We start from the raw sequence: 22787 nt of genomic DNA on the forward strand, positions 1-22787 counted from the left end.
GACCAATGCATCTTCATTTGTTTGAACAGAAGTAATCTTAAATTATGTATGAATTAGTGAGAAAGTGTGTGGCAAATCCAGTGAATAAAGATTTCTCCATTCAGTGGGAGAACTAAAATTCAAATAAATTTAAAAAACAGATAAAAATAAAAATAGATTAACGTCAGTTAGCTTAACTAAAATAAATTTCATTAACAGAAGTTTTGCAGAACAGTTCATGAATCTGCAGTGAATTTTTCTCAATGTTTAAGATTACACTCATTTTTCCTTCTATGGTAGTCTCCTAACAGCAAACACTACATATTTTTGTGAGCGTGAGGATTGATTACATTCCAGCCATTCTAGCAGGCCACTTCTATTGCCTTGCTGCTTGTCCAAAAGGCAGCAGGAGCACGTTCATGTGGTCCCATTCCACATGCTTTGTGATGTTTAGAAATGCCATTTACAGGAAAGTGGAATAACCTTGAGCATCCCTAGGTTTTTAAAGTTGATTCACTCTTTTTTTTAATTTGTTTTCTATTATTTTAATTCCAGGAAAAGTGCCATACTAGTGAAGTGATATAAACAACGGCTGAATCACAAAATACAGCACCTCCCATTTAGTTTCATTGCAAGGAAAGCTCTACACAGTTCACACTACGCTTCTGTGTTCAGAAAGTGCCAACGGCAGGGAGGTCCAGGTTCTTCTCCACTCCCAGGTATTCAGGAAGGGTGGTTTTGGGACTTCAGTCTCAAAGGCAGACTTGTCCCACTTGCAGGGGCCATGGGCAGCATAACCTGATGCTGCTTCTGTTTAGCTAATAACAGCTTTCTCTACAGCTCTCTATTGTCTATAAAGCACGGTAACAGCCCTGGCTCACATGATTGGGTTTTTCTTGGCAGTTCAAAAATCACGTGTGAAGCTAAGCACCTTAGGTCAATTAAGTCAGTGGCAAGGCTGAATCTAGCTTTTCAGATACTACTGTTTTCAGTTATCAGGAAAAAAGACTAGGATTTCTGTTATGGCCTATTTCTGAGCACAATATTTAAGACAATCCAGTTGCTAATGTTCGTTCTTACAGATGCAACTTCAGTAGCAGTTATGAATTTCAGCACATTAATACCGAATAAAGGATTTTCCAAAAATTTTACGAAAACTTAACATTTATGTCTCATTAGTCACCGTGCTAATATTATCATTTGAGTTCGCTGGCTTCATAATCTCTTGGTGATTTTCACAGAAACTGTTTATATTTTAACATGTGACTTTTCTAGGTCCTCAAACTATTTTTCCTGAGGTTAAAGCTGGAAGTGACTATATCAACCTTACTCAGTATTCACTGTTTTGTTATATAACTGGTGCTTAGGCGGGGTGGTGATGGTGAAAAAAAATCAGTCTGCTCATGTTAAACATTACCTTATTCCTTCCATGCTGTTTTTTCCATCTGAGCTAAGGATACTTCATCTACTTGCAAAGCATTCCTAATGAGTGACAGTCAGCAGGAAACTGATTTTTGAGCAACTTCCAATAAAACTGAAACTTTGAAAGGAGAACCTTAGATTTTAAATCACATTCACAATTTATTTCACATAATTACCTATAGAACTAAGTTCAGAACTATTTCAGTCTCATTCTCAAAAGAAAACTAATTCAAGCTCTAAATGAGTTAGGGTACACCCACCCTGCTGTTTATCCAGATATGCAGCAATGTCATCGACTCACTGAGCTACTTCTTGACAGCTCTTTATTTCGAGAGGTACAAAATCTTCTGACAGATACATAATTGAGAAACCCTGGGAAGAAATGTTATTTTGTTTCAGCATCTGCTCTGTAAATGAAGATAAGCAAACCAGATTTCTAGTTGCAGAAAATAAGACAGCTCTTCTTTGTTTTCAAAAGAGTGACATCAAAGACACACAGCAAGAGTATGTATATTAAAATGGCTTCCAGGACAAGTGCAGAGCTGTTCACTGGTTCCCATGTTCCGTAACACTCACTTCGTCACTTTGTCTTGATGTTTGTTCATATCTCGGTTTTAACTTAAGACAGATTTTCTTGGGCACTTTTAAGTGTTATAGGAAGAGGCTCTATTAATATAGCAAGAACATTTTACTACTATAATTTCAGGCTTGGACAAACAGAATTCCAAAACATATTAACTCAAAAGTTTAAGCCTCTGCTGTAAATATTCCATTAGTATTGGGCAAAGGTTACTGTAAAGATTGCTGTATCTTGGTTTCTGTTACACTGGCTGGGCTACTCTCCCCTTCTGATTTTTATGTCTATGATTTCTGTCATTTTACACCAAGGAAAACTGGTGATTCAGAGAAGGGAATGGAAATTAGGATTGTCATTTGCATCTGTACACTGACAAATGGATTGTTAAGCTTGTGTAACATTAGCACAATGCTTTTTTTTATTCCTTAGATGACATTTGTTAGCAGGGGATTGAAAATGCACTGTGATCCTTCTCTAGCTTATTTCCTTTCTCAGTAGTTTTTTTTTCCCCTTACTTTTCCCCTCTCTTGGATATCCACTTTTTAAATCAAAAGAATGACTTAAGGGAATGAAACTATTTTTGATCATACAAGGCATTTTTTTTTTCACTGAGATGATGGCAGATATTGTAAGATTGGAAGCAGCATTACAGGAATGGTGACAGCAGGTTACAAGCTTTTGTAACACAGTTGTGATGTAGGAAGGGAACACCCACTTCAGCCTTGTGGGAAAAGAGTCTCTTTACACATTCAGTTTGCTCATGTATTTTGATTTGATGAAGGGAAGGAAAAGTATGCCCTCCGTGAGATTTTAAATGAAGCCACAAACATGCAGTTTCCTCACCCCAGCTACTCCAAGAAGAGAAATTTCCCATTACTTGGCAAATCAAGAAAGAATATCCAGAGCGGGTCTGAATCCGAGCGCAGCTTTTCCTTTCCTTAGAGTTTGCAGATACTCCCCACCTAGAGGAGAAGGCTGCAGTCCAGGAAGCCACAGGGAACTGCTCATCACACTGTTTTTCTCTGGGAGACAGTAACATCACTGTGATTAGAACACAACTAGCCAAACAAAGCACAGCACACCAGGAATCCCTATTTCTGCAAGGGAATACAGGTGGAGACAACGCACTAAAGCTTTAGGAGTGCGGAGTCTTTTACTCTGCCTCATATGTAATTTTTTTTGGACAACATGAAGCTCATGAACACTCAGACCAGATGGTGTAACATACAGCAGCAGGAGCTGGAGCTCACTAGCTATCGCTTCCTTCCGCTAGTGTACAGCCCAGAAATCTGAAGGACCTTTAAACCACCCTCCACTGGAAGCTGAGTCCCTTTCATGAGACAGTACGAGGGATATATTGTGTGCCCTTACACAGACATCACTTCATTACGCTTCAAGTCCCTGCTCTAAAGTATGCAGGTACAAAACATGCTTAAATTAAGGTCTCTGAAGATTTTCTAAAATTAGCAAAATAATGTTGTAGACAACATTAAAAGGCTAACATTTAAATGTCTGGCATTTGAAAGAAGTGAAAAAAAATTCTAATAATACAAAATACCTCAACAGTTTTGATACAAGCCCTATGTAGTAATAGTATGTTACCAGAAGTCTTCAATGTTATTTTTGTATTTTCTTCCGTAAACTACAGAATTTAAAGACAAGTGCTTGCAAAAATAATTGGTTTCCTTTGTAATCAGCCTGTTCCTAACTTCCTCCTCCGGAACTCAGGAATGCTTCATTCCACTGTGCTACAATCACGTTCCACAACAACTCAATACACAGCTCTAAACAAATTATGCAGCTTAAAGGTTAAAAAAAAATCCCGTCCTTCATTAACCCACAAATCTCATCATAAAGAAAACATCGGGAACAAGAGAAGTAAATAACTACCCAGCTGAAGAGTTTGAAACTACCACATTTCTAAAAGCCTGCATAGCAGTAGTTCTTTTAAGAAAGATTTTTTCACTTTAAATTTTTTCTTGCCCTTTTCAAAACTAATGATCTCCCCCTCCAGCTACAAACATAAAAAATGCATTTTACTGTGTCCTGTTTACATGTCAATAAATAGCCATTATAATATTCTTTATTTTTGTAGTCTTTATCACATGAGTACTACTGACAAAGGCTCCAAAATATGCAACTAGCAAGTAGAGTTATATTGAACTGTTCTACGCTATTCCATCGATCACCAGATTAGCACAGGTAGTAATTGAGCTCTATCTTCTTAATATCAACAAGGAGTTTGGGTATGCCCCCTGATAAAATTTTCCCTTCATTACCTGCTCTTTGTGCAAGTTTAAAAGTACAGAGTCCTAAATTCACCCAGATAAGTGCTCCAAATCTCTATTAAAATGCTGAAAAATCACAGCCACTCTGTTGGCATCAATTTCCTCTGGGAGGGCTCAAAAGACCACAAACTTATGGTATGTTAGAGTATTATTCTAGTGTTATACATAACAGATGAAAGGGAGAAGCTAATAAAGATTGGCTTATTTATTTTTAAATGACGTGTAAAGGTAAAGTAATTGAAACAAAAAGCACATGCTATACACAGCCCCAATTCAACTCTCCACGGCCCTGGTACAGACAGAAAGCAGATCTGTTGCCCTGAATGGATTTACATAATTCTGAAATCAGAGGAGAATATGGCTATTATGTAAAAAGCTTTTGCTACTTCACAGATGACAAAAAAACACCATGACATTTTCCTGACAGGACCATTTCCTACCAGTGCTTGTCAGCACACCTTATATTTATGTCTATGATGATAAGTAAAACTGTTTTTGACTGGTCATATGATGTTAAGAGCTACCTGTGTTTAAATCTTCCTTCCTGGTAAATCTAAATTTGCTGAACTTTAAAGTACAGCAAAACAGACCACCAATTTCTGCACCCCACATGTAGTTTTTCCTTTCTAGGGAAAGAAAGTGCTTTTCAGCACTGGAACATTTCTATTGCCTACATATCCGTACCATTGCTAGAATGGTAACAGAAGGCAGAAATGAGAATCGGATTGCAACAGCAGTAAGCTAAAAAAAAAATCAAGGATGAAACAGAAGTGGCCTTAGGCTGAAGAGCACAGCTTTCTCACATTGTGACCCAGGCCACTTCATGAAGCCAACTGAGTTCATTCAAGGAAGATTTTGAACACTTAGCTGGATCCATTTACCTACTGCTCCTGAAGATAATTTTATATACCTTCTCTGCAAAACATTTAATATGTTATCAATCTGCAGTTTTTGTCCTATAAAAATGTTTTCCTTACTTCTCGGGCTAAAGGCAGGAAAGGTCAGTTCTTTGTGAAGCACTCTAAAACATCATTTCTTAGAACACTAGTAATGCTGAATTTTTTTCACACAGATTTACCAGAAAATATTTGCTGTTGGATCCTCCTGCTAGGAATAACTCCAGTTTGCCTTGCCTATAATGCAGTTCAATATATTTCTCTTGCCAGGAAATACACGTTTGTCTAACCAGAAATTTACCGCCGTATGCTCATATTGTTAACGATCAATAAACTTTATCATGCCAATGACTCAATCCCAGATGCTTATCCTATCAGGAATTCATTCCTCTAAACTAGTGTTTTCTGCAAATCTGTAATTAACCTAAAAGCCATAAAGCTTTTTTGTACTGCCAGTATTTGTAGAGTACATCTCCTTTTGTATTTATTTTGGTGTAAACAGAGAAAACTGTGGAAGAAAACAGTTCTGATGATGTAAACATGTCACAAATAAGCTAGAAGTGCAATCTATGTATGGTACAACTATGAGAATTTCTTTTCCTCGCAGCCAGGTCCATCAATGAGTTTCCTAGCAAGAACAACATTTGTGATGACTTCTGCCAATTCTACCCCATCTCTTTCAAGTACGAAACACCGTGTTTACCAATTCTTTCAAGAATTAATTTACTATGTTTGCCAGTATCCCCAAACTATATGATACTGGGTCTGCCAGGAATTTACTTCGTAAGATCTTCTTGCCAGGATGAGATATTGCAGATTTGCATATCTTCAGATAAACAGGAGTTTGAACATTCCAGTGACTAAGGGAATTCATTTTCAGATGTACACATTATGCAATTAGCACTGACTCTTCAGCAGTCAACGACACTTTGTCAGGAGAGTTTTGTATCTGCTCACATTGAGTTGTTAGGCCAGTAAAACTTAGCTCGGCTTGAAACAGTCTGGGGTGTTATTTGTTAAATCTGCAATTGTCAGATAACTACAAGTTTCTGATGCAAATAACCCCAGACACACAATTTATCTTCCACTGGACTCTCCATGAAGGATATCGCTACTAGACCTCAAGAATAACACGTAGAAATCATTGCTTAATCAATAGATTAATTCTGTACTTAATGGTTTTGATTTTTTTGTTTGTTTGTTTTGAGGCTTTTTTTTTTCTTTCATATTCCTACCTATAAGATGTGTGAAACCAACCAATCAATCATTCCTCTTTGAAGAGTAAGATTTGAGTTTCAGTAAGATATACAGTTTCAACCATTGTAAGGAGTACAATAACACTGAAGCAGTTATATATTCTATATTTGGGTATTGTTTTCAATCTTTAAAACAAAAATTTTTGTAATTTGCGAGATCATATGGCCTTTCAGACTAAGCTTTGACACAAAAAATGTTTTGCAAAATACTAACAGTGCTATTCAATTCTGTAGGATACATATGAGAACTCTGAAAATGTTTCCTTTGAGTTCATGCCATGTAGAGTTCTGGTATATACAGATTGTCTATGTATGCAAACATACAAATACCCACATGTAATGATTTTACATAACCTTAGATTCCAGTTGAAACTTTTCATAGAAATAAATCCTCAATATTGATAGTAACAATGAAATAGTCAAACTACTTGTCACAAAAAACTTCATAGAAATTGCTGAGGTATCAGTATTTTGAGCAGTAAATCACATTTTACTCTGAAGCAGTTTACTAAATTCACATGACTGCTCAGTCTAATTTATATAACCTACCATGCTTAAGTAGCCAATACAAATTCTTCCAGTTTCCATAAACATCTAAATTGGTGATTCTTTTCACAAAACTAACTGTATCAGTACAGATACCCCTACACTTGTTCCTGTTATAAGCTTCTCTTCATTAATTTTTTTGTTCTGAAACAATTCATCTCACATTCCATCATTAGAGCTTGTTTGACTGCTATCTCACCCTTCATCATTATCACTTCATTCATGACTGTTACTATGTGTCTGTTTTCTCATCTATTCTCACACCTTCCCTGGATGAAGTTCATGAATTTTATCCTCACTGTGCCATCCATTAATTCATCACACATTAAGTACAGAGTACTATTTCAGTTGTACCTACTAGCTAGAGAAGAATATTATGTCAATACCTAGGGATAAAGCTGTGCATGCCCCTTTAGCTTTAATATGTAGATTTTATTTATGCAACAGTCTTAAGCAACGGTATGGTACAGCACTCTCCTTGCAGAATAATCCTCTTTGAAAAGAGGCACTGTGGGGTTTTTGGTTTTGATTTTTTGTTTCGGTTTATTATTTTTTTTTTTTTTACACTCCAAAGATGTGCCAAACATGAGAAAAACTTTGTTAAAGATTCTGATGAGGAATTTTAGAAAAGAATGGCTTTAAAACAAATTCCACCTACAGTGTTATGGAGTCATACCAGATTCAGAGTCCAAAACTGAACCTGATTTTTTTCTGGTATTAACTGAGCAACTACCAAAAATCACCAAGAACTCTCCAACTCCCATGCCTCATACTGTGAAACCTGGTGTCCTTTTGGAAATAACACACTGGAACTGTAATCACATCAAACTCTGGCTGAAGTCTGAAATTTTACACTCAGCTTTACAAACTTTTTTGTTCTTGTTTGAATTTTGAGCTCAACCAGTTTTCTATTTCAAATTATCATTTAAATCACTAGAAAGATACGGGGATGAATTCCCAGGAAGCCAGATATACTTAGCAGTGCAATTACTAACTCGGTTATACCAAACTGAATTTGTCACAGGAGAAAACTATGATTTCTAGTACAAGAAGCAAAATTCAACTCCACCCTTACAAACCAGGACACAAGTATATGTTTTTAAAAACGCTTTTATGCTCAGTAACACAATAAAGCAAGCACCATATATTAAATAATAATATACTGACCTAGACAATTCAGGAAAGAAGGTGCCTAGAGCTAAGCAAGTATTTAAGTACTGCCCTGCATATTGACAAACTACTGGAGAGACTTGAGCGATGTTCTACGAACACAGACATCAAGCCTCATACTGCAGTTTGAAGCAGTACAAGACTGTATTGCTTCCAAGAAGAAAAATGCCAATGCTTGTAAAATAGAAGAACTGCAAATTCATACAATATCTCATAAAAATTAATTTGAATGGAAAAAATCTCGGGGCACGTATTTCCAATAAAATCATCTTACAACATAAGTGTAAAATACTTGTTGGTCTGCACAAGCATAAATCTGACTCCTAACAGGCCAGTCCTGAATAAGTGAGGTAAGTTCATGCCTGACAACTTCTTGCAGAAACACACGCTAATTTGACCATTTATCCAAAATTATTAATGCGATTGCTTTCAGAGGCACGGTTCTGGAAGAATAAATTCAACATATGACACTCAGGCTGGTTCCTTATGCCTACGATAGTGACTGCAACTCTTTTATATGTGTCCAAGGTAGTGATGCTACAGCTGACATGAATGCCAATAGCCACAAAGCTTTGCAAACAGGGAGCTCTTCAGAGGCCTAGGTCAATGCAGAGGTTATGCTTCCATAGCCACAATGATCTGTAATGAGGTAGTTCCTCTAAGTAGATCTACAAGTACATTTATATCATCTCCAGTTACAAAAAGATAGCCATATCTTAGTTAACCAAACTCTCATAACATGTTCAAGATCAATCCATTTATAAAGAATCAAATATATAAGTTGAATTTTCTATATAAAAATTGTTGAAATCTGTATTCAGGACTTTTTCTTCCCCAATATTGCAGTTTTGTAACTCTTTGGAGGGAATATATGTACGTGGATTGAGGCTATCTCTGGCAACTAGGTATTATTTCTCCCATGAATTATAGGTAATTTCAGACAACACCAGTATTACAAAAGTAACTTGATTCAGAGTATCTGCAGTAAAAACAAAAAGGCTGTAAGAGCTATGTAGCACAGCTATTCTTATTTTTGCATTAATTTACACATCACAGAGGAGACAAATTTTCTAGCTTCAAAAAGCCTATTTTTTACTTTCTCTAAAAAAAATTCATTTTAATATTCAGAAAATTGGAGAAGGCTTTTCTGAGTGAGCGGTGAGGGATTGGGTTGCTTTGTGCGGGGGGTGTTTTGCTGGGGTTTTTTTGTGGTTTGGTTTTTTGGTTTTCTTTTGTTTTGTTTTAATAAGTACCAAAATTTTTAGCTGAGAAGTACTGGCCACACTATAATGGATCAATTTAACCAGTTCCTTTAAGAGCAGGGGGTGACTGTTCCTGGAACCCTTTTGCTGTTACCTTTAAGGGGGCAGGACTCACTGTTTCTGACATGCACTCTGATTCCTAAAAATGTTCTCCCTGCCCCACCATCCTGCCCAAATTTGTGACAGAGCTAAAGGCAACAGACAAGCCACTTGTATGTACAAAGTGTGTTAAATGCAGCATGTGGGTTTCCACGAGCAGCAGTCTATCAGGGAATGCTACAGTAAATTCTGCTCATTTCCTTCCATTTTTTTCGTCTTCGTCTTTAGCTTTTATCTCTAACCAAACAATAGCTTTTCCTAACCTTAGCTCAACCACCATAAGCTCTCAAATATTTGTCCTAGACTTCTGCCTGTATCGTGCAAGAGGCTAAAAAAGAAACAACAGTTGTTTTTTTCATACAATACACTCATCTTCAGTTTCTAAATGACTTGGTTATTTATACAATTAGAAATTTTGTTAAGAGAATTGTTGCATTTCAATTCATTCATAGGCTTTGTAAGCACATGCAGAGATAGCCTACAATCTCAACATTGATTTTATACCAAAATGCACACAATATATGCAAAGGTAGTAAATAATTAATCGGTCAACATTAGTATGAAGAATAGCTACTACTAAAGAAATATTTATCTATAGATACCATGTGATGGTCTCCAGAATACCAGTCAGTCTATCCTGCTAGAAAAGCCATTTTATTTCAAAAAAACATTTCCTAAATTTCTGATATTATGGTATGGTTAAAAATAGGTTAAAAGTCAGTTGTCACTACAAACCTTTGAAAACAAAATGTTTGCTTGTCTGCTGACAACATGATATTGTTTCATAGTAAGTAATCAGACAGTAATGAAAATAATTAGTAGATAAAATAAACAATTTACCTTGCGTGGACTGGTCAATGTTTTTTCTTTTTCTGCTATGACTGTTATAATTAAGTCTTAGCTCTTGGCTATATTCATTCAGAGTTTCTCTTGAGTCATAAGATTGCCTTTGCTTTCCCCCATCTTCACTTTCGTCTGAAGAACTTGTGTAAGTTAGATCCACTTCATGTTTGACTTTTGACAGTGGCTGGTAGGGTTTGCAGTCCATCTGCTCCATCTCTGATTAAATAGGCTCAAAGTCATGAAAACAAGCAACTGGAACTCCTTAAGGAAATAGTCCTGGGGAAAAAAAAAACAAACCAAAAACCAAACAATAAACCATTTCAGATATCATATATAAATTTAGCTCACAAAGGCTAAATTTTATTTTTAGTTGATGTAAACCAACTAAATTGTATTAATATCACTATGATCCAGGAAAGAATCTGAACATGTCTTATTTTACTGTTTTACTTTTTAAAAATAGAATTAAAATAACAGCAACTTCAAGAAAAGAAAATAAACCCAAATCTTAAGCACTATCCCATTGGACCAAGCAATAACTCTACCTTATGCACAAAATATGTTACAAAAACTTATATTTGGTATTAAACTAAGAAGGAACAGTTAGTATTTCTCTAAAGGGATGCATATTCATCTTAAGTGAAAATAACATTTTGTATCTTTTAAAATATGAAGCCTAGAAACCAGAAAGTTCACTCTTTTGAAGTATTTTGCTGTAAATTACATTTAATCAAGAATAAGAGACTTCACACTTTAGAAAACCACCAGACTTAGTAAAAACAAAAATCCTCCACACTGTTACTCTACCAGAGCATACGACGGTTTAGAAATGAACGTTTTCCTTTTAGATCGTGTGGACATTTCAACACGAAGAAGCTTCTACCCTGCAGTACAAACCCCTTTTCCCTCTGCATCTCCTGTCTAAACTCATACCAACATGTGGGCTATACTGATCCTCAGTGAAACCTTCCAAACTGCAGCTTGCAGTTTTGTATATAATTAAAATGATGTTCAAATCCAATATCATTAAAATCAAGTGGGTTGCAGCTGCACATGCAACTGGTGCACTTGTCCTGTAACCTTGCCTCCATCATTAACTTAAGGCAAACACTGCAATGAAATAACAGGGGTTATGGCACACCTTTTATAGCAGCATCGTTTACAAACAGGGAGCTCTGTTAAAATAAGTTTTGGGATGGTGTTTGTTTTTTTTTTTTTTAGATTAACAAGATGCTATTAACCTAGAAAAAGAAATGTAACAAAAAAGGCAGCTGTAAATATTATTGCTAGAAGACCAAAACCATAGAAGTTAAAAGATTTTGCTTAATTAAAAAGCAATTGTTCTCAGCTTCTTAATGATTTTAAGGTAAGCAGCAGAGGGAAGCAAGTTTAATACTCAATTTGATATCAGCCCTTTTCCCATCTGCAACAAGGACTTTTAACCCCGTACATTACCAGCCGTGAGCGTACAATATGAATCTCCAAAAGCAACTGCAGAAAAAGTGAAAACACACAAAAGGTAAACATAAAAAAAACCCACAGAAAGCACTTCTTGTTAGAGGGCTATGGAGATGAGTTTAACTTCTGAAATTATCTGAATTTTTGAGAAACAACTGATGGTAGCTGTCACTGCATTCCAGCATAGCAAAACTTCATCTCCCGCTTGTGTGTCCTCCCAATACTTTAGAAAGGACCACCTTCCTGAGCAAGAGTGAAAAACACTGCACATGGCCTGACGAGGGAATAAGGCTTCTAACATAGTAACAGAAGAAGAAAATCCAGGCCCACAGAACCCTTGGAGGGATGGCATGAAGAGAGACAGACCACCATGGTAGAAGTAACACGGTGGAGTGCATGCCGTCCCTTCCCCACGTTTCAGGACGCTATCTGGCGAAAGAGGTTAAGACATGTCTTTGCTTGAAACACAAAATCTCAGGGAGTTTCATCCAATCATTTAACATGAGATGGAAAAGCTCTTCAGAAACATATAGCACCTGGATAAAGAGCTCTAACATTTAAAATAAATAAATAAAAATTTAAAAAGCAGTTTATATCTCCTACTCAACAAAGTGGGCTTAAAAGCACCCAAGTCAATAAAAAACTCTTCAAGAGAGAGAGACAGAACAAAAAAAAGACAAACCAAGGAGCTGACAGTCTGCCAGAGACCAAGGCTGGCTGACAAGTGTGTCATGGGGCTTCAGCAATGAATACAATTTTTTGTGCTCTGGACTGATTGCACCATATCAAGTTGGTGTTAAGATGCTTCTGTAGACAAGTTACTAATAAGCACTATTTGCTTCTCTAAAGCTATTTGCCTAAATAATTTACTGTTATTTGCCAACGTTGCCTGTTATTGCCGAAGAAGTTCAGTATTCATTTTATGAGTTGCTTTAATAGTCTGATCTGCGACAGAAGAACACAAAGGTGCTGACTTACAAGCACAGGGTTGGCTTAAAAGATTACCTGATGACTCTGTAGAAATGGTTACTGACAGGAAAAAGCCTTCCTATATATCCTGTCTGACAGAACAAATGGAGACGATGGTACAGAAGCCAGAGAAAAATGAGGAGAAATTAAGGGCCTCCACTAAGAAGATGCAGTAGGCAGGAAATAAATTTTGCCATGAAAGTAACAAGTGTGAGCAGCCTCAGATGCACGCAGTGCATCCCGCTTTCAAAAGCGCAAAACAATGAACCTGACAAATTTAGCTCATTACTGGAAAAATTAGTAGTATACTTATGCACCTTGACTCATGGAAAAAAAAAAAAATACACAGAAGTTCCTCCTAAAAGATAACCTTGCTGTGTATCTATTTTGTGGGAGGTTTCAAGAGTGACTTTTTTTTTAAACAAGTAACAAAAATTTATTAGCATGCACAGAGACCTGTAAAACTTAGGCTGCAGAAAACCAACTACTTAACAAAGATTTATTTTTATTCTTTTAAAACAAGGTTTAATAACCAAAGTCTTCACTTTTTGTGAGAACAGTCTGTAGCAGAAATATATTTAACGTTGCTAACCGAGGCAGCAGGCAGACCAAATAATTTAATGTAAGCAATTAATATTAGATTCATTACAGACCCAGGTCTTTTCTTTCACCGGGTTACTTTCGTATGTGCTATCTTCTCATATGTAAGGATGTGCATTTTCTCAAATCTAAATTAATGTAAAAGCTCCATGAAATATCCCCTTAAAAGCTGTAATTTTATTACTCCTTATTATATAAGGGCAAGAATGATTAAAAACCACAACCAATTTATGAATATCACAACCTTAGCAGCCCATTCCCCCTGCTCGGGGACTCTACTACTGTCTGCAGCCATTGCCATGCATTACCACACTTCCAGCTCCAGGGGTGCAAATGCCCGGCACATGTGTGCAAAGCCACAGCTCAACTTTTCTCAGCGTAACGCTGTTCACCAAGCCACTTAAGCGCCAGGCTGTAATACTCACCGTCTTCAGTGCATGCTGCACAAGACCAGGAAAACTTAACATGAAGTTTTACACCCTGTATGGCGGAAGGATGCAGACACAGATGTACCACAGACAGATCCCGAGTTGCCTACTCATTCACCAACTGAAGGAAGAAAATCTCTCTCTCACCCGGCTAACTCTTCCCTTCCCACCCCAACCCAATTTTACCAAAGCCATCTAAAACACAGTGGTGCTAATGGCTCACACAGGGCTGGAGATACAGCACCGGAGCGTCAAATGTCACAGTAAACTTCGACTTCCTCTCATATACGGGCTCAACTTGTGCTTCTTTTGTTTTTGCTTAGGGCATTAATGTCTCATAAACCCACAGCTACCTGGCCTGATATGAAAGCAGGTGATAAACCATTTGCAAGAGCTGGAAAAATACTACTTAAAATTTTTCATCAAAAAATGCTTTTATGAATCAGGAACACATGATAAAAACCAGATCAAATCTTCAAGCTTTTCTACAGTAAGAGATTCAGTTATATTTAATGAATGATGGTATGTTGCGATAACTTGAATTTAAACACCGGCAATCAAATACTTTATTTCATATTTTGTTTGGAAAAAGACAATGCAATAAGCAACTCAAAATGCTGGAATAGGGCAGGAGTATAAAGAATATTGCCTGGATGTTTACACAGGTTTCTTCAAATAACTGGCCTTCAACTAACTAAACAAAATACGATCAATAACAAGTTGACCTTGTCAGCAAAATGATAAAGTCTCATAAAGGCTTACAGTTCCTGCAAGTGACCTTTGTGTAAGTGTCTTAATGCTCTCCTCCTCACAAAGAATAGCACTTTTTTGACCTTTCCATCACTGTTCTGTCATTGAAAGGCTTCACAAAATATTTAACCAGAAAATATTATAAAATATATAAATATTGTATGTTTATTTTACATAAAAATGTAAATATATGACATATATATTTAGGCACTGAATAGCAAGCAATTCTCAACCATACATTAAAACAGCTATCATATACAGTTTACAGTCAGATTTGTAGAAAAATCCACACCTAATCATTTAAATTCACAATGAAACACTTTTGCAAATTCAAAAAAAAGTCAGAAAGCTCTATTAGATTGGAAAACACCACCTTTTAAGCAATGGAACTAATATAGATATATATGGATTTATATTTTTAATGTATGATTCATGCAACTTTCTAAATGCACGTTGTATGTATTACAAACGATTTTCAAACTTCACTTGCATCAAAACCGTTTTACATCAACCACCTAACTTTCAAGTTCTGCTTAGATCAGAATCCTACTTGCTCTGAAGTGCAATAACGTTAGGATAACTGTGGCTTATGAGAAAGCCTGTGATGAGGCCATTTGCAGTGCACGTACTAATCAATAGGTATTTTATAAGAAAACTCACTGTATGCATTTATACTGCATAGAGGCTCTGTACTCAAATACAGCGACACCACAGAGATCACGTTACTTTAATAGTGCTTTGGATAAATTCTTATCAGGCTGCTCTGATAGGGTGCCCCTTTAATGAGCAAATGTCCATACTGATTACCCACCATCAACCCCATCAAATCACCAGTGGCATACCCAGTTACCAGTAAGTCCAGCCTTATTTGGAGAAGTCATGATACGGATGATAATGAGTATGATGTAGCTGGACAGGGTCTTCTGGAAGCGTACAAGAGTAAAAACATGAAGTACTGTAACCTTTTTGGCCTCAACTAAGCATTATGTCCAATACTCAGATATTACAAACTACATAGAATTAAAATGTAATTGCAGTTATGATGCTAAAATATAATCAGTAAACAGTCCTTGTCTGCATGTATTCAAAACCTAAATTCAGAAGGCAGCCTCCTGTAATTTCGTTTTTCATTCTCAGAGGGCCGTTCAATCAACTACAAACCCCAGCTCCACAGTTGCTTAATTCCCTCCTATATTTCTTTTCTTTCAACATATATCCTTACCTGAAAGCTACCATTTGCTTATTACCTTTTCAGACCACTCGTTTCTGAAAATGAACTACTAAGCAGGTATTTCAGCTCTGGATTGCCGAAGGCAAAAAGAATAGCACCTTTATTCTGCAAGTCTTTTCTGAAATACAAAACTGTAAGATATGAAAGGCAAAACAAAGCAAACATACCCGAGTTAAACCTTTGAGAAATGCAATACCAAGAAAAACAAAAAGAAAAAATATTCTGACCTTGTACATACCTTCAAAACTATATCCCTCAAATATTTCTTTAGATATTATACAAACAAAGGAAGTTCTTATGTCATCCTTAAAGTTCTCTGTTTTACGGAACAGTTATATGCAGCGAGAATGATACCAGTTAAAACAGTGGAGCAGCAGTGGAGCAGGAACAAATTATGTTTCTAGATGATGCATGGAATTAGATAGCACTATGAAGAAATATGGAAAGCCTGCTTAAGTCTGCAGGATGGAAGCAGATAATACTTTCCACTGGAAGGAAAAAAGTCATACTAAAATCAAGAAAGAATAATTGGGAGCAATCCCTAGAAGACTGACTGAAGAAACAGATTTAAAAAAAAAAAAACCAAGAAGCAACCAAAATTCACATGAATATTTTCTGTGGATCATAAAATATCAACACATCAAAAGATGTTTGAAGATGACATAATGAAGTATGGATGACTAGGTATGACAAGCCCAGTATTTCTCTGTGTATGAGTGAGATTGTGAAATATCGAGACATTGTGTTATTCCTGCAAGTGGACTACACAGTACCTCTTAAAAAGAACAGATGTACAGATAAAAGAAAACAATGTGTGAATATGGGGTTTTACATATCTTTCTAAATCAGATATGTAAATGCAAAATGCAGTTTTCAGGGACATACCATGGGTTTAACACACTCCCTCGAGGATGTGCTGTTTTAACCTATGGATGGATCCACTTGCCCATACATTTTTATCTGTCATTGTGATAGATGCAAGTGGAATAAGGTTCATTTTCACATTTAATCATCTTAATTTAAAATTGAAATTTCAAAGTCTAATTTAATTCTAGTTAACAAAGTAATTCAAAGTGTTGCCCATTTTATCCAAAGTTTTGTAGAGAAAACACCATGGAACAAAACTGTAAAGAAAGTCAGGTTGTTGCAGTATTTTGTGGCATATGGCAAGACTGAAAGTGAACTGAAAAACATACGTTATGTCAGCTACTCAACTGTGATACAGAATTCTTGGCCAACACGTGCCCTTCACTTTACTTGGAGAATTGCCACTGACTCTAAAAATCACACAACTCCCTAATGATTTCTTTTGGAAACCCATCATTCAATGTTAGTGAGCGTAAGTAATGGAAGTTCAAGCACAAAAGATCAAGCTCTACTACTGTGGGACAAAGTACATCCATGACTCGGGGTGATACATCCTGGACAGGTTCTGAATATCTCCTGAACTCTAAGTCTTTCTGAAGAACTGTACTTTAGGAAATCCTGCAGTATAGTCGGGAATTGTTTAACACCTGGTGCAAACTTTTAATGAAACCACTGTGAAACGTATCCTAGCATCTCGACACTTCAACTAGGAATCCTGCAGAACATGAAAAAGTCTGGGCTTAAGTAAAACTAACCAAGCGCTTGACATCTACAGATTTGGTACAGAACACATAGGCATGTCATCTAATGACTTGGCAACTTAATTCCTAACTGTATGGTAGGGGCAATAGAGGGAAAGAGGTAAAGGAGGTTTGACAGCAGGCTGAGATTACAGCATCGACATTCCTATACGGATGTCTTGGAAGTTTTTTTTTACTCCAGGGAGGATGTACGGTCAAAGCTGTATTTTCTTAGTAAAAGACATTATAAGAAGAGAATAGTATTGAAGCAAGGGATGTTCCCCCTCACATTCAAGTATGCCTGGGACAACTAAGCTTCCTCCCATCGTATAGGGATGTTTCCAATATATACTAGGCACTTCTTTGTACTGAATGTATCCAGATGAGGTGTTAAAATGCTTGTCAATGGAAGCTCAGGTTGCTCTCCACTGTTATGATTACTGTTTTGGTGTCAAGAGCATAATTTTGCATTATAAAACCCTAAAATTAGGAAACTCCACTTAGTAAAGCTATGAGAATACAGTTTAATCTTGGAGCTCTTCTGAACTAAAGACATACACAGTATCACAATGTTTTTTTATATATACACACTATGCAAGTGCTATCATTTATCTAACAATATAATACCACAGTGAGACGTACACCTGCTTATATATATGCAGGTAGGAAAAATAGAATCTTCATTTCATCCAGGAGTAAGCAAGTATTGTCCTTTGGAAGGTATGCTGTTTTAAAATACATCAACATGTAGCAAGTATTGTATTCATTTATATGTCACAAGAAAATTGAATCATGCTTTGGCTATTTGTTGATAATGCAAATTGTACGGCCATCAAATTGAGATAATTATTGCTATGTCTCTTTTCCAACTGTGTGCTTAATTAAGACCCAGTAAGACCTAATTAGCAACAATGCAATTTTTAAAATCCAATTTAGTTGCTCAGAGATTACAAAAATTGAAAATAACATGTTCCATTTAGACATTATTAATTTTTTGAGATACCAATTTAAATTTTGTAGCACAATAAGGTTAGCACATAAGAATAATTTACAACACATCAATACCATGGAACATCTAAAAACCAGTTCAAGTATTAGACTGTCACTGATACTAGGATGCCTTGGCAATGGCATTTAAAAACATTTTGTCTACATTTTCACTTATCCTGTTTCTAATTAGAATAAAGGAAGAAGTCTTCATTGAACAAACTAGACTTATTCACCAGAGTATTTATGGATATCAAAGCATAAGAACAAGTCTAAGTACCATCACACTTGATGAGGCAAAAGATTTGATCATTTGCCATCACAGTGAACAAAGTCACAAAAAGGGAATTTTCCTGGTAGGTGTCGCACCCCCACCCTCGGCGTTATTCTTATTTTTTCATTCTCCTCTCTAAGAAAGATCCCACAAGATGTTTTGGTAGATCTCAAGGGGCCCTAGCAATTTTCTTTTCCACTTGCAAAACCAGAAAACCCCACGTAACAAAAAACTCTGAAACAAAACGCTGACACAGCTCACCACCTCTAGCTGAGTATTTCTAATGGGACATGTTATCTTAAATATTATCAGAATCTCTCTAGTATTGTCTAATCCTCAGCTTTGCTGTGGCTTGTTCATATTTAAATTTATGACCTTTTGGGGGTCATTTATTTTTGCTACATTACAACTTCTAGGATTTCTAGAAGCAGCATTGATTCAGTAACATGTTTATTTCCAGTACAGGCTCAAAACGGTGGTGCACTTGCAGCAGGCGTATGATCTGTAGTTTAATGTCTTGCAAGTGTATGGATATTCAAACAAGTTATCACAGCAGTGTGTAAGAGTTTTTCAGTCTTTTCCTAAATACTTAGTTTTCTTAACTTTTGCTCTTCTAACTCTAGGAAGAAATACCATCAATTATTATGCAGTTTTGACATCACCTACTAAGTTAAAACTTAAAAAGCTTTTCAGGCATTTGAAGTACTTTTTTGCAGGAAGACCTGACTACTGCCTGACCACAAGACCAACATCTGCATCACCTTCATTTGAAGCATCGCTCAGGTTGCTATTTGCGTGCCTGACACCATCATGCCCGAGAACTGATCTTACTGTTCCTTTTCTTCTCGCTTTGATGTCTGTCAGAGTATTCAGTGTCTTCAACTGCCATTGTTCTGACAAGCAGACCCTCCCAATGGACTTGTACTATATACTGTGACTCCCAGAACTGCTTTATTTGAGCTGGTGTCAGATTGATTTTCTTTCTGTTCATGATAGTGCTATGATCTTGCAGGGTTGAAATTACTGCTGATTTATGCCTTGATGCAACCCCTCGAGAACTGGCTTGTATCAGCATGTCACCTATGAAAAGGTACATCTGAATCCTCAGAGATCTTTCCAGTGGAACCTTTGTTCTCATTTCAATAGAGAATCCTTTGTAATGGATGTTTGCTAGAAATTTCTCCTGCAAGTACCAAGAGTCTTCTGTAGTGCAAACTGGAAGTATATTATGCATCTATCCATTTTTACCAGTCTGTGGGAGCCTTCTTGGCAGAGATTAATTTAAGATAAGTTCTCCATCCACAACCTTATGGTTTTTGCAAATTGATTATACCATTTTCTTTAGCACTCCACAAAGACAGTGCAGGTTGTGGTGGCACTGAAGAGCGGGAGTATTCCCTAGCTTTATGTCGTCTAAAGGCTCACCTACATAAGGAAATGCAACAGACTAAGAACATGCAATTATGCCTCTAGTGTGTTTGTGAAAAAATAGCCTTTTATGCCAGGGCCTTCTTTTATTTAGACTTTAGAACAGGAAATAATTTCCTCTATTGTTTAAGTGTTATTCACATTTTTACATATTCTGCCTATTAGCATCATGGACAATTTTTGCACTGTCATTACAAGTAGCCTCTTGCCTACAACTTCGTGAGCAATTTTCCCATAAAATGTAGCTTCTCTTCTGCAAAAATACAATAACAGGTAGGTGCTGATTTTACATTTAAACAATTCTAACATGGTAAAGTCCAGTTGAAATCTTCTTGCCCATTTTTAAAATCAGCCTCTGAAATCATAAATTCCCCCCTGCCCACCCCCCCCCCCCCCCCCCCCCGTTGGTAGAGCTAATTTAGGTAAGCTAATTATTTTCTTTTCTCATGGTGAAAGAGAAAAGACAGACATGGGGATTCAGCCATGTTTGTTATGGCTTTATAAAGGGCTTGGCCATTTAGTTGCATACTAATGTACAATTCCGTACTAGGGAAAACTTTTCAGGTAGATACAAAAATACCATACGAATTTAGACAGAGGTTCAACATTGAACATGAATTTGTTCAATTATGTATGAAAAACCCAAGAACTTTAGCAACTGCACTGAAGAACATGCAAGTTTTGATATATTTTAAAAAATCCTTACCTCACTAGAAAATAATCATTTCTACTCAAAAATATTTCTTAGAAACAAGTGGTGGTTGTATTTAGTAAACCATTACTACATAAAGCACCTTCTCAGCAGGACCTCTTAACACTCCTAGACAGGATAAAACCAAAACATCTCAATGAGGAATTACTGACCAATTCCTGTTTGCCCATGTCTTCTTTCAGTTTAAGTGCTTCTGGTGCAGATACTGTCCTTTCTCCTAATTTGGGCACCACTATCAACAGTACTTGTTTCAAGAATACTACAAAAGGGACTGAAGCAGACAAATTTTTTGGAAACTGGTATTCTGCAATAACCAATTTCAGTTCAAAAATAGATGGGAGTTTGCTGCTACTAATTCTTCCTACTAAACAAGAAACTAAACAGAAGTGTCTAACAAGTCAAGTGGTCCTACTCTCCTGTTTAGGTGCTGGAAGGAAGATGAACCTTCAGAAAGACATCAATAGCTTCTGTATCCCCAGCGACTACCAAGTGAGACCCAGACAACTACAACCCTACCTTGGGTACACAAGTTAGGAGAAATGAAACTGTGCCACACTTGATTTTTTGGAATAAGTTCTCAAAACTCGCAGCTACTTAAGCCCTTACATCATATAACTAATACATTACTATCACTGTGACCACCCTGCAAAAACATTTGCCAACAATACATTCTCCTTAGTGCTTGTGCAATGACTCCATTTAGCTCAGCTCCCTTACTTCAGGTGAAAAATCACAGCAAGAAGAGAGAAAGAGAAGGATGAAACTGAAATATGTGGCTCTTGCCCACCGCTTTTATACATATGTATATACACAGGCACACATACGTATACGAGTTGCATTTAAAAAAATCAGAATCATTATCACTGCCTTAATATTAGGATGTGCTGTTGTCTTGGTGAATCATTTTTCCTTAGGGACGTTGTGTGGATAACAATTTCGCTCATGTTAATTCTATTTACATTGGGAGCACTGTAGTAACGTTTAATGTGAAGCTGTGTTTCCTTCATGAGCAAGAAAAATGTCACTTTCCTTTCCCAAAGCACCAAAAGGCTCCTTTTACTGTCACAGAACACAATTATATGTTAGGGCTCTGCTGTCTCTTTCCAGCCAACAAGGCAAGAAAATGACCTTTCTTTAACCTATGGCTGAATTGCATTATATTAGGTTCAGTGGATATCCTTTTTTATATTCTCCTGTATCAAGTGCCTTCTTACTGAGGTTATGAGATGGGCACCTGCCTTTCACATCTCCTAGTGATTTCATTTTTTCCAAAAAAACTTGCTTTCATTTGAGGAGGGATGTTAACTCTCATTCCACATTTCATATCCTGGTTTGTAAATACCCGAAGACACTCAAAGCTGCAAGGAGACTCAGCCATCAGAATTTGGTTACTGGCTGCTGCACTTTGCTCCACGACACAATGCTGTAAAAGGTCAGGAAAAAATACACCACGCACACTGACTTACTCTGTGTCATGCTGTGGTCTCGTGCAGAATAACACCACGCTGAAGCAGTCCCCATATTTTTCCTCCATTCTGTGAAGCAATCGGCATGTCTGGTCTGTCTTGTTTTATGGGTAGCTTGGTAATGGAAGGAAAGAGACATTCCCCACAGCACAGGTATCTCAACTGCACTTCGGTTTACATGAACAAGGTGCTTGGGGAGGCAGAAGAAAGTAGCTGTGACATTAATGAAGTAAGCCATTGCTGATCTGCACAAGGGAGCAAGTCAGCAGTGGAGGATTTGTGAACGTGATGCTGAGTGACAAGTATCATTGCCGAAGAAAATTGCACCATGCAGGTGCAACAGAGTATTACGTTTTAAAATTAAGGAAGTTCAGAGACAAAAGAACACCATGCAAATCATTACTTACACACAGCTCATCTCACAAGTAGCCACATAAATAAGCTCCCCTAGAAAACACTTGGCATCACTGTTGATCTGGAGAGAATTCTAAATACCCATTTCAGTGCTCTTAGGTGTACGGGAGTTCTCAAGTTGGGCA

At 36.8% G+C, this 22787-nt stretch overlaps 1 protein-coding gene across 9 annotated transcripts in view; it reads right to left on the reverse strand.

Annotated features, from left to right (window-relative positions):
* Nucleotides 1–22787, reverse strand: part of TENM1 (teneurin transmembrane protein 1) — a 349493-nt gene that overhangs the window by 247849 nt on the left and 78857 nt on the right. For 6 of the 9 annotated variants that reach the window (XM_041119091.1, XM_041119089.1, XM_041119090.1 and 3 more), the window contains exon 2: nucleotides 10336–10614. The exons of 2 other annotated variants lie outside the window; for them this stretch is intronic. In XM_041119091.1, the coding sequence (XP_040975025.1) occupies nucleotides 10336–10552 (217 nt within the window). In that variant the 5' untranslated portion in view covers nucleotides 10553–10614. Of the gene's footprint in view, nucleotides 1–10335; nucleotides 10615–11418; nucleotides 11424–15872; nucleotides 15880–22787 lie in introns of those variants that run through there. One more of the 9 variants, XM_029996902.1, reaches the window with a different exon arrangement.

The sequence above is a fragment of the Aquila chrysaetos genome, chromosome 21 (genome assembly GCF_900496995.4).
Source record: "Aquila chrysaetos chrysaetos chromosome 21, bAquChr1.4, whole genome shotgun sequence".
NCBI classification, from domain to species: domain Eukaryota; kingdom Metazoa; phylum Chordata; class Aves; order Accipitriformes; family Accipitridae; genus Aquila; species Aquila chrysaetos.